This window comes from Artibeus jamaicensis, unplaced genomic scaffold (assembly GCF_021234435.1).
Source record: "Artibeus jamaicensis isolate MK-2021 breed Jamaican fruit bat unplaced genomic scaffold, CSHL_Jam_final scaffold_1019, whole genome shotgun sequence".
Classification (NCBI taxonomy): domain Eukaryota; kingdom Metazoa; phylum Chordata; class Mammalia; order Chiroptera; family Phyllostomidae; genus Artibeus; species Artibeus jamaicensis.
In genome coordinates, this window is record NW_026522025.1 from 34,883,511 (window position 1) to 34,896,554 (window position 13,044).

Sequence of the window (13,044 nt, forward strand, 5' to 3'; positions counted from 1 at the left end):
TTTATCAGTTTGGGCAGGAGGAAGGTATTCCAACCAGATCCTTTCGTTTTTGCCAGGATCAAACATGGCGGGCCGCAGTCTTACCTTCCTGAACACCTAGCTCTCTTTCCCGCGACCCCCAGTCAGCTTCGGCGTTCGTGTTTTTTACCTACATTCCTCCTTGCGGCTCGAAGAGGGTCAGCACCTGGGAGCTTGACAGCGGACCTGCTTCCCGCCCCCACTTGAAGTCCCTCCCACTAGTCTACGTTAACCAATCGTTAGGCCGCACTACGGCGACTGGCAGCGCCGGCCGGCCCCACCCCCCAACCTCGCTGTGGCCTGAGGCTCCCGGGCCGGTAGCGTCGCTTTCGGTCGCGCGGACTGGTCGTGTGGAAACGCGGGTCTCCGACGCTCGCTGCCGGCCGCCACTCAGCCTAGTGCCGCCGAGGCTGTCGGCCCGGAGCCCCCGCCATGGACTTCGAGGACGGTAAGCGCCGCCCCTGGCTGGTGGCCGCGGTGGGCAGGAGGCGGGTGGCCTGCGCTGGGGGTCTGTTTACCGTCTCAAGATGGCCGTGTGGGCTTTGTTCTGCGGGCCCGAAGGCCGCCCGCCCGCCCGCTAGGCGCGGGCCCAGTGCCCGGACTCGGCCTCCGTGGGCGCCGGCGCCCCGATCCCACCCGCGCCCCCGGCCTCCCGCCGCGTCCTGGGACCTGGGAGTTCCGGGCCGGCCTGGGCGGGGAAGGACGCGCCCAGAGCGCGGCGGCCGCGGCGCTCGGCCCGGGTGCGTGCGGATTGACCCGGCGCCTCCCAACTTCCCGGTGCCGGGCCGAGGGGCGAGCGGGGCCTGGGCTGCCTCGGCCTGCACCCCCAGCGCAGGGCAGCCACCCAGGTCGTCTGTTTGGTGAATCCTCAGCCCCGGGGAGGATTTTCAGAGGCTTCTCTACACGGCGATAGTTCCGGTTGTCTTAGTTTAAGATGAGTTTAAAGGGCGTCTCCGAGTGATAAGCGTAGGTAGATAATCTACATATTCCGATTGGAGAGTGAGATACTCACCCCCGGCCGAGACCTGGTCGTCCCTCTCTAGGAGAAATAGCTCCGAACCAAAGCATTTTTCTCTGGGTTGTGTAAGGAGGGGACTAAAGTTAGAATTCTGGCATCACATGCCCTTCAGATTCAGACCTGTCCACAGCCGCCTGCCTAGGACTTAAACTGCTTAAATGAACTGTATTTCAGCAGTACCTTTCAGCGGTCTCTCACACCAGTTCTCTGAACCATTTTCGCATGCTCACAGAGTAAAATAATTTGGTCTTCACCTTGTCTTTGAAACTTGCCCAACTTTGATAGGGTTGGTGTCAAGGTAAAATGAGTGTATGACAGCATTAGGGATTCGTGAAAGGGGGCTTGAATGATTAAGTTGGGTTTAATCCTGAGTAACCAGGCATTTCTAAATAAAACAGTTCACTAAGAACTGGTTGTTAGCCTGTAACCCAACCAAACCCCCCTCACAAGAACACTTTAACATTGAATGTGGTATGATCTCAGCATGTGAGTGTTAATAAATGAACTTTTGATCTTTGATTTCCTGCCACAAAGAGTTCTGCCAAGTCTAAGTGTATAAAATTGGACTGGTAGAACCCTTTTGTGGATACTTTTAAGTGACTTTGTAATACAAAGGTCAGCTATTAAGTAGCACAAGCTGGTGTTTTTGTTTTAGTTGCTCTTTGACTCATTTTGATATAGATACTTTTAAACTATGTATGAGTAGTTAAAGTGCCAGAGTTGGGAATTAAATTAAAAAAATGTATTATTGTGTTTTCACATCAGAGTTTGATGACTACCAACACCCAAGGTACGGAAGAAGATACTGAGGTGGGGGAGGGGTTGGGGAGCAATTAGAGTGGTCCCCTCCCATCTATGGGAATACATTTTCTGTAGAGAATTGAGAAACAATAAAACTGTATGTTTGCTTTTTATTATCACCTACAATTCTAAACAGTATAAATGGTAAAAACTCCCTCTTTCATGCCTTCTCTTCACCCCATCACTATATTTCACTATATTTTGGGGGATGGGTATTTGACTAGAAAATATGACTGAATCTAATCCTGTGTAGTGGCGCTGGATTCTGTCGTACCAAAAAGACCAATGTATTGGTCCTTTCTTTCAGTAGTTATTAGTAAAGTTAACTAGAGACTTTGAAATTTCTAAATTAGTTTTGACAGGAAAATTGCTAATATGGCTTTGGGTTATGTCACATCCTGGTTAGATACAGCACACACACTCATATACATATAGGCATATACATTTCTCAGACAAGATTCTGAAATCTTTAGAGAGTAAATTGTTAAAAGAAATATTAAGTTTGAAAAAATTATAAGTTGCATGCAATCAATTCTCAGATATAAATCTGCATTATTTAATACATAATTTAATGTATTTGCCCTCTGTTTTATAAGTCCATATAAATCAGTACTGGATCCTCTCTTTTGGCTGTTTTTATATATTAAGTGCTTTAAACTGATTTTTCCAATACCATAATTTGGATGATAAACCTGCCTCTTAGGGAGATAGTGAAGAGAAAGAGATACATGTTTTCCCATATGAAATATTTGTAATCATACTCCACTTTTGCAAATACTTGAGTCACTGACAGTTTTTTAAAAAATTGTATTTCTTTTAAATAAGTGGGTATGTAATTTCAGATTTTTGCTAATATTGCACTAATTCTTTTCTGTTAATGTGTCTTCATAGATTGTTATACACACTCTGCTTGCAGGAATACTTATCAGGGTTTTAATGGTGAGTATCCTTTTTCATGTGCTCTTAAATGTTAGGTGATACAGTTCAGTTTTTCTTTTCATACATATAAAATACCAAGTAAAATGCCATTTCTGCCTCGTTTCAAGTCGGTGTTTTTTTTCTTTTGATGTATCAGTCACTTCTTAGGATTAATGTTGTCATACTATATTTAGTATTTGAATTAGGGAATTTGGGATTAGAAAAAGTTAAGGCATTCATATTAGCTTGTCTGTTTGTTTTATTTGAATTGTGATTCCTTTAATTTATTCCAAATAGCCCTGACTTCTTCTGAGTGATGAGTTACAAGAAACTGGCTGACATTTTTGTTGAATTAGAGGCTTTGGTTTGAGTAATGTATATTAAATGGATTATTGGCTTGGTTCTATATTGCTTCTGGTGTCATATATTTTGACCTTGTTTTTGAGGTCATTTGCTTTAATGTGTTCAAATGTGTTAGTATTAAAAGAACTACCTACAGGAGCACATGAAAAAGCCTGATTATTTATTAACATAAACATGATGTTGGAGTTGTGACCACAGAGTTAGATAAAATCAGGAGAGGTATGCAGAATACAACTGGGTATCATTTTGATAGTTTACTAAAGTTAAGGCTCTTCCAGACAGGATAATTATGCAGGAAAGAACATGGAACACTAATCAAAGAGATTTTAAAAAACATTACATGAAGGACTCCAGGGAATGGAATTAAAATTCTGATTGTCAGAAATACAAAATTCAATTGCTGTACAGAATATAATATATTCATAAAGTAAAACGGAAGCAAATGTACTACTAAACAAAGGAGACTATATCATTTCATGGGAATAGTTACCATCCAGTTGATTTCTGCTTATCATCTCTCAGAATTTAGAGAAACTTTGGGTTTGATGTGGGCTAAAATCACTCACTATATAGGAAGTATTCAATATACAGGGTGGGCAAAGTAGGTTTACAGTTGTAAGTACATGAAGCACAGAGTTTATTCTTGTATTATTATTTATTAATTGTTGTATTACTTTCCATATGAACAACTCTAAACCTACTTTTGCCCCACCCTGGCTACTGAGTGCTGAAAAATACCTTACTGAGCAGGAGAGTGACCTAATAAAATTACCAAAGGAAGTTTAATTTTCATCCACATATAAGTTACATTGAAAATTAGAAAACTATTTCACAAATTTAGGTATAATTTTAAGACCCTGGACTTGGAGGTGAAAATAGTAATTTAAAAAATATTAAGACATTTCAGGAGAAAATTAGCAGAACTTGTAGGTTAACTGGTAGTGAGTAGAAAATAGAGAGGTATGAATAAAAATGAATCCAAGATTTTAAAGCGAAGTGAGTAGGACTAGTGATTTTACTTAAGAAAGTGATTTGGAAGGATAGAAGATCATGATCTCTAGTAGGAGTTAAAGAGTTGGATTTAATGTCTAAACACAGGACTTTGAAATGCAGGGCAAAAAAATTATTTTCTTAGTGTACAGTGTTACAAAAAGAGCTTCAGAAATTTCTGTCACTAATGTTAGTACTTTTATTTTTTCTTTTAATTTTAGCTCCAACAGTGGTTCTTAACTGAGGGTGATCCCCTTGAATCTAACTTATAGGGCAAGTGGTCCCCAGCTATGTATGTTATGAAAAAGTACTCCGAATGATTGCTAAATGCATCTCTGGTTAAAGACAAATGCTTGACAACACTTTGAAGTCTGGGTTATCTAGATTTTATAAATGAGGAACTTAATTTCAGGGATATAATTTTATTTCACTCAAATATTTTTTTTGAGTGACTGCTGTGTATCAGATATTATTCTAGGACCTGGCAATACAGTAGTGAACAAAATGGACAAATATTCCTGCCCTTTTGGAGCTTACAGTCTAGTTGGATTAAATGTATAGTAAACATAGTAAAGAAGTAACATATAAGATGGTAATTGCTAGGGAGAAAAATAATACAGGGAAGGATGATGATGATTGTGTGTGTGTGAGAGGAAGAATTTCAGAGTAGTTGGCAGAGAACTCACTGGGAAGGTGACATTTGAGCATAGATTTAAGGGAGGTGAAGATATAAGTCAAGAGGCTATCTAGAGGAAGAATGCTGTAGGCTTTAGGAAATAAAAGATAAATAGTTATCAAGTGAAGCTAACAGTACACTTCATCATTAGCATTGTATTTTCTATCCAGTGAAATGAAGACATTGGAAAACATGTCAAGAAACAGATTTTCTCTACACCATTTCTTGGAAGAAAGTTATATTTCCAATGTCTCCATGTTTTCTTTTTTCTTCATTAAAAAAGTATTTTTAAAGATTTTATTTATTTATTTTTAGAGAGAGGGGAAGGGACGGAGAGAGGGATAGAAACATCGATGTGTGAGAGATACATTGATTGGTTGTTTCTTGCACACCCCCAGAATGGGGGCCTGGCCCATAACCCAGACATGTGTCCTGACTGGGAATCTAACTGGCAGCCTCTCAAGTTTGCAGGCTGGCACTCAGTCTACTGAGCCACACCGGCCAGGGCTAAAAAATACATTTTATTGATTAAACTGTTACAGTTGTCCCGATTTTTCCCCCTTTGCCCTCTCTGCCCAGACCTCTGTTCCCTCCAGCAATCTCTTTAGTTTATTTCCATGGGTTGTGCACATAAGTTCTTTGGTTTCTCCACTTCCTATAATGTTCTTAACCTCCCCCTATTTTGTACCGGCCAATTATGCTGCTTATTCTCTGTACCTTTCCCCCCATTCTGCTCCATCCCTCCCCCCAGCTGATAACTCTCCAGATGATCTCCATATCTATGATTCTGTCTATTCTGGTTGTTTGCTTAGTTTGATTTTCTTTTTTTAGATTTAGTTGTTGATAGTTGTGAATTTGTTGCCATTTTAATGTTCATAGATTTGATCTTCTTTTTATTAAATAAGTCTCTTTAACATTTCATGTAATAATGGCTTGGTGATGATGAACTCCTATAGCTTTACCTTGTGTGGAAAACACTTTATCTGTTCTTCCAGTCTAAGAAACAGCTTTGCTGGATAGAGTAATCTAGGTTGTAGGTCCTTGCTTTTCATCACTGAATACTCCTTGCCAGTCCCTTCTTGCCTGCAAAGTATCTTTTGAGAAATCAGCTGACATTCTTATGGGCACTCTTTTATAGGTAACTTTCTTCTTTTATCGTGCAGCTTTTAAGATTCACTCTTTTTCTTTAACCTTTGGCATTTTAATTATGATGTGTCTTGGTGTCCTCTTTGGGTCCAACTTGTTTGGGACTCTCTGTGCTTCCAGACTCTGGACTTGCATATCTATTTCCTTCAAATTAGAGAAGTTTTCCTTCATTATTTTTTCAAATAAGTTTTCAATTTCTTGCTCTTTCTCTTCTGCCATCCCTATGATTTGGGTGTTGGTGTATTTGAAGATGTCTCAGGGCATCTTATACTACCCTTGTTTTTTTAATTCTTTTTTTCTTCTTGCTGTCCTGGTTGAATGTTTATTTCTTATGTTCCAAATCATTGATTTGAATCTTGGCTTCATCTCTTCCACTGTTGGTTCCCTGTAGATTTTTCTTCATTTTACTTGTAACCTTCATTTCCTCCTGTGTCTTTTTTATTTTGTTGCCATACTCAGTGATTTCTTTGAGTGTCCTGATCACCAGTGTTTTGAACTCTGCACCTGATAGGTTTGTTATCTCCATTTTGTTTAGATCTTTTTCTTGGGCCATAGTTCTGTTCTGTTTCTTAGTTCTGTTCTTTCCTTTGGGCCATATTTCTTTGTCTCCTCAATTTGGCAGCCTCCCTGTGTTTGTTTCTGTGTAGAGCTGCTTTGACTCCCTGTCTTGGTAGCATGGCCTGTTATAGAAAAGTCGCCTATAAACTGTGTGGGTGAAAACTTAAGTTTATTGCCAGGGTCAGGTAAACTGCTTCATAGCTTTGTGACTTTGTGTGGGAGGAGGGCTACGTGAGGGGTCTGTGCCTCTGCCTAGCTTCTGGAAGTTTCCTGGGCACTCACCCCATTTCCATCCATTTCGCACATTCCCTGTATGCAACTGAGACCCTTCCAGCTGTTGCCCTGGTGTTAAATCCCAGAGTGGGCTGGTTTGGCGAGCTCTTTAAGGGGAGTTTCCTGAAGACCTGTCAGTGTCTTATGCTGCCCCAACCCCCACTGGTTTTTATAGACAGAAGTTATGGAGATTTATTATTCCAGTGCTGGAACTCTGGGCCTGTGCATTCTAGCCTGGGGCTGGGATTGCTGGCTCCCAACGTGTCCCTCCTGTTTTTTATCCACCGCACGTGAATGTGAGACAGCCCTTCCCCATTTTGCTGCCACTGCCACCTTTCCCCACCACACTGTGTCTCCTTGCCTTTTTATCTGGCTCTGCTCCTCCTCCCCTTCTTCCTTGCTTCCCATCTTGATGAATGTGGCTTGCTTATTAATTAATTAATTAATTAATTACCCTCTGCACCCCGTGGCTTCTTTAAATCCTTGGTTGTCAGACGATTTTCTGACTGGTCTGGGTATTATTTTTTTTAAAAATATATTTATTTTTAGAGAGAGGTAAATGGGAGGAGAAAGAGAGGGAGAGAAATATCAGTGTGTGGTTGCCTCTTGTGCGTCCCCTAGTGGGGACCTGGCTCACAGCCCATGCATGTGCCTTGACTGGGAATTGAACAGGCGACCATTTGGTTCACAGCTGTGCTCAATCCACTGATCTGCACTGGCCAGGGCTCGGGTGTCACTTGTTTTGAGATTTAGTTGTAATTCCTTCTGTGGTGGCATGTGGCAGCAAAGAGAGTGTCTACCTATACACTTCCATCTTGACTGGAAGTACAAAATGTATTTAATGTTTTTAAAAATATAAATTAAGGTATTTGCTCTGTGTATACTATTACATTTATTAGTGCATAAAATTTGGGGAGCGTGATAATGAAGGATTTTAAAGGACTTTATAGGGAACACATTCTAAATGCTTTTTAAATTTTGTCATTTTTATAATCATAATAAATTCATTTTATTACCTTGTATTTATTTTTTATGTTAGATGCTAAAATAGAAGTAGGATTGCAGTATAATAAAATATTCTTAGTATTCTTATTGTATTTGACTTTTTTAGTATGTGCATTACTACAATTTACATTAATTCCCTTATTCAAAGAATTTGAGGATTTAAACATTTCTTAAGTAATTATTTACAGGCACAGTACCATAGATTGGCCCCAGTCTGTGATTTTAACTTTGTAAAAATAACTATTTCAATAACTATATAAAGTAATTGAAATTTGGCTAATTGAAAATGTGGTTGTTTCTGGGTTGTTAGACATTTAGAGAACAGATTGATGCAGAACACTATATTTGTAACAAAAATGTTCCTTTTTGACATTTTTAAATACTGGTTTTTCTTGAGAATAGTAACTTTTTATTATTAATATGTACTTTGTAGTATCTAATGCTGGCCTTAATGGTAGTATACTAGTCAAACAAATATTGGTTAAGTTGAAAATAATTCTAATATAGAACTTTTTAGTTGCTAATATCATTTTTCAAAACATTAGCAACTAAAAAGCAAATTTGAATTTTCAGTAAATTATCATCTTTATGTTTTTTTTCAATGTCTAGTATGACTTTAGCTTAACATTACAGATGAATTATTTGCTCAGATGATTAATATGAATATCTTGTGTTTTATGCAAAGTTTCCCAAATAGAATGGTATATTTTACCAACCTTTTATTATTGACTTTTTTAGGAATGGATCGTGATTATGGCCCTGGATCTTACGGAGGTCTGGCATTCAAGGATATTTATCTAAAAATTCTTCTTTTGAGTGCCAGTAAAGGTGAGCATCATTTAATTTTTTTCTTTTTAAACTTTTTATAGGGATGGATCGTGACTATGGCCATGGATCCTATGGGGGTCAAAGATCCATGGACTCCTACCTAAACCAGTCATATGGCATGGACAATCACAGTGGTGGTGGTGGGGGTAGCAGGTAAATTGCTTAATCACTTGGCCAAATAATTAGAAGACTATAAGATTCTGGATAGTTTAAGAATTATTTAGGCATGTTATGATACTTGAACTTCACTGTTTGGTATTGAATAAATCACCTTAAATGTTTAAAGGTGTTAACTAAGGGCTATAAAAATTATCTCAGAATCACTAGCAGATATTATTTCAGGAACTTCAGATATCTATTATCATTTTTATATAATAGTGTTAAGATTTTCTGTCTTTAGCAGTGAATATTTCTTTTACTTCTTTTAGTTTTAACTCCTGTCCATCATAATGTCCTGAACAAATGATATAAAAATGTTACTGGAAATATTATATATGAAGCTTTTTCTTAATGATTTCTGAAAAATCTTTCCTAATGTCAGGTGCTATGTTAGGCAGCAGGACACTCTTTGACTAGAATGGGTTTAACTGAACTAGCCTAGCCACATTTAGTTCTAAGAAACATTTAAGATAGCTGTTCTTTTCATTTTAATTTTAAATTAAGTAGTAAGAGCATATTATAATAATAAAAATGTTCTTTATATTGTGTCCAGGTTATTTATTGGCAGGTACTACTGACACCAAAAGCACTCGTGCTGTAGGCTAGGATCATTGTATTTAAGCCATGAATACTATACTTTTTGCTTAGCTTAATGCACTGGAGTTTAGAATGTATTTATATTTTGCTGTTGATACTGTGGAAAGCTTAAACCTAGTTGAACCACTACAGGCTTTAGGACTGACCATTTTTCAGGCAAAGGGGGTCTACTTTTTGAGACACAAAGATTCCTACTAAGTAACAATAAAACTGGTTAGGAAACATTTGAAACTATTGTCCTTCTTCATAAATTGAAGAATCTGGATTCCTTAGGGATGGACTAAATGATGCTTACTTTTCTTTCTGCTTTGAGTATGCCACTATGGTTTATAGTAGAGAAAAATCAAGAAAATGAACAGTGTGACAATTTTGCTTATATGAGAGATGTTTTGGAAAATGTAGTTGGAAACGATAATAATTTTTATGTGGTTACTAGGATTTGGAAGTAAATAGTACCTTTTATTTAGCAATCTTGTAAAATTGAAGTAATGTAAAATTTAAATGTTTTAATATATCAGTTATTGCCTTGTTACATTGTAAATGTAATATGTATAAATTATGTAGATGTTACTGTTTATCTCATGTGTAATTGTGGGCCTTTATAAAACTATGTTGTAAGGTATCAAGTATACTTTGGATTTGTGAGAAGCAAGATGATTTGTTTCTTCTGTTGACACTATTAAAACCTTGAGGAGACTGTGTGCTCCTTTTTTTAGAGTAGTTTTATGTGATAATTTCCTGCCAGGAAATAATTTTTCAGATAATGGAGGAGATAAAATGGATTCTTTCTCATCTGCTTTGAAAATTCATATGCAGAGGATATATGTTGGTGGTTCTTTACTTTTATGTTCTATTTTTATGTGCTTATCCTTCTAGATTTGTTAGATTTACTATTCTATAAGTGAAAAGCAACTGAGAATTGATTATTGACCGTAGCCAAAGTTTGGCAGGTTGTCAAATTTTATAACCAGAGATACTTTTCTAAATTTTGACTACTACAAAAACTATGAAGCAGTTTTGTGATATAGATTACTGAGGTTGCAAAAGGATCTCTCCTGTGTCACAAACAGCCTACATCTGTGTAGTCTTTAATTTGTGTCCCTATTGAAAGCCAAAATACTGTAAATATTTTTTGTTTTTTTTTTTTGTTTTTTTTGCAATATTGGGGATGGATTCAAAGAAAGTTTGAGTGGTTTTGTGAATTTCAGCAAATAACTTTTTCTAAGACTAGGGCTGGGCTTAAATAATTATAGACAAATCCTTTCTTTTTAATAAAATAGAAAAGCTGCTATAAAGCAGATTTTTAAGCTAACCTTTGCTTTACTCAATTCATATGCAAAAACTGACTCAGGTAGCTTTCTATCTGGTCTCATGTTGAATTGCCCAGCCCTAATCAAGTGTGAACAAAAGTAGAACTGTGCAAACCAGTATGGTGTAAATGAATTTTAGTTGATAAATGTCATCTGATGATTTGTCTTTTGAATTGTCTAACATTAGTAAGCTTACTTTTGTTTTTTCCCTCACTGTGCAACTTTTCCAGGTTTGGACCTTATGAGTCTTACGACTCCAGGTCTTCTCTGGGTGGGCGAGATCTGTACAGATCTGGCTATGGTTTTAATGAACCCGAACAAAGCCGCTTCGGAGGTAGTTATGGTGGTCGATTTGAGAGCTCCTACCGGAATAGCCTTGACTCTTTCGGAGGTAGAAACCAGGGCGGGTCTAGCTGGGAAGCACCTTACTCCCGTTCAAAATTGAGGCCTGGGTTTATGGAGGACAGAGGAAGAGAGAATTACTCTTCCTACAGCAGTTTTTCTTCACCCCATATGAAGCCTGCACCTGTAGGCTCTCGGGGGAGAGGAACGCCTGCTTATCCTGAAAGTACGTTTGGAAGCAGAAACTATGATGCTTTTGGAGGACCATCAACAGGCAGAGGCCGAGGCCGAGGAGTAAGTACAACAGAATCTTTCAGATTCTTTTCACTAGTCACTCTTTTAAACCCTTTCAAGACCATGGTTTTCAATTAGAATAAACACTGTTCATCCCAGTGTATTTTGAAGAAAAGCCGAGTCATAAGCATAATTTTTAGGTTGCCTGTAAGACTTTCTCCAGCACCTCAGAAAATAAGTTGCAGTGTGAGATGATTGTTCATAAGTTTTGCCAAATCTCCCTTTAATAAAAAGGTGAGGATGTTAGGTTTGGTCTAAAAGGGGTTAAAAGGAGTTGCATTTTACCTTGTGAACACTAGCAGTTTTGCTGGTGGGACAGTTCTTGGATTTTTGTAAAAGGTAACTGAACCCTTTTGGAGTTTTTGAGTAGGTTAAAGGTGCAATGTATGATAAAATGTTTACAGTTTGCTACTGCTCTAGCAGGTAGAATTTCTTCAAAGCTCCATATTTCACATTAAACACAAGAGAGTAAAAGTTGGTGACAGTTGAGGGTAGCTTAGCTTTGTTTACATGGTGAAGAAGTTGATATGTATAGTAGGTTGTAGAATGATTTGTGGTCAGTATAATTTTGCTAACTCACACTCTTACAATATGTCCTATTGCTGGGTGTTCTATTTTTCTTGTGTCATTAGTTTTACTATTGAGAAATAATTTCCTATGTGTACATGTTTATGGCTCCTTTCTAGGAAGTATTATTTTGTAAATTATTGTTTAAATGGGCAGATATAGTAGTCTTCAAGTGTTTGATTTTAGGATATACAGTGTTAAGATTATGCCTATGTTCTTAGGTAACTTGACTAACATGAAATTTTACCTAGTAAGTATATATAGATTATGGAGTTATGTAGTTTGGTCATATAAAGAATATTGTATTTTTGCTATAATGTAAGAAATGTTTTTTTCTGAGTCAGTTCCTCTTAATATATTTCTTTGCAGAAGAAAGTACTTTGATAAAAAGTGTAGTAGGGTACATGTTTTTGACTGTTCATTGGCTTTTGGTACATCAGTGTAGTATGTCAACCTTGTTTAGAAATTTTGCATTTATAACAGTTAACTCTTATGTAAAATGCATTGCACCTTTAATGCATAGTTAATGAAGATTTTTCTGATATGACTGTATACTATATACATTACCTGGAAACACTATTCAAGTCTACTAGGTTAGATAGGTATTGTAAGCCTAACATACATGTAAGCAACTGATTATGTTGCTATTTCACCATACTTTATGATTGTAGGTTAATCGAAAATAGTTGGGGTAAAATATGAAAGCACTTAACATTTTCCATGCTGTATATTACTTTATAGGCAAATGATTTTTTTCTTAATGAGACTTCAAATATCAATTTTGTTTTCAAAATAGAAAACCAGGTATTCCTGAACTTTGTATTCACCATTCTAGTCTGAATGGACTTTTCTTTCTTTTCTCCTGGTAAGGAAGTAGATGAACAAATAGGATTTTCTTTTTTAATCTTCACTTGTACAATTCCCATTGGATCCTTCTCTTCAGATTACTCCTCAGTCTTTATCTTCTAAAAGTAAGGTTAGCAGAACAAATTCCTATGGACATGTGGCCTCTTGGTGTAGTGGATTTTGTTATAGCTAATGATGAGAGAAGAGGAAGGAACACAGAGTCGTTGGTTGCATGACTCTTCATCTATAAACTTTTGCTTCTCAGGCTTCTGGGTCAGAATATGTTTCTCTAGGTAAGAATGTGAATGGAACGTCAGATGTAATTCTTTATCTGA

The 13,044-nt window shown here is 37.6% G+C and overlaps 1 protein-coding gene across 2 annotated transcripts in view; it reads left to right on the forward strand.

The window, feature by feature from the left end:
- Positions 1-306: 306 nt before the first annotated feature.
- ZNF326 (zinc finger protein 326) overlaps positions 307-13,044 on the forward strand; it is a 42,237-nt gene continuing 29,499 nt past the window's right edge. The window contains exons 1-5 of one of the 2 annotated variants that reach the window (XM_037154409.2): positions 307-466; positions 2,729-2,776; positions 8,505-8,540; positions 8,636-8,747; positions 10,891-11,296. In XM_037154409.2, the coding sequence (XP_037010304.1) occupies positions 451-466; positions 2,729-2,776; positions 8,505-8,540; positions 8,636-8,747; positions 10,891-11,296 (618 nt within the window). In that variant the 5' untranslated portion in view covers positions 307-450. The remainder of the gene's footprint in view (positions 467-2,728; positions 2,777-8,504; positions 8,541-8,635; positions 8,748-10,890; positions 11,297-13,044) is intronic. The other variant, XM_037154410.2, reaches the window with a different exon arrangement.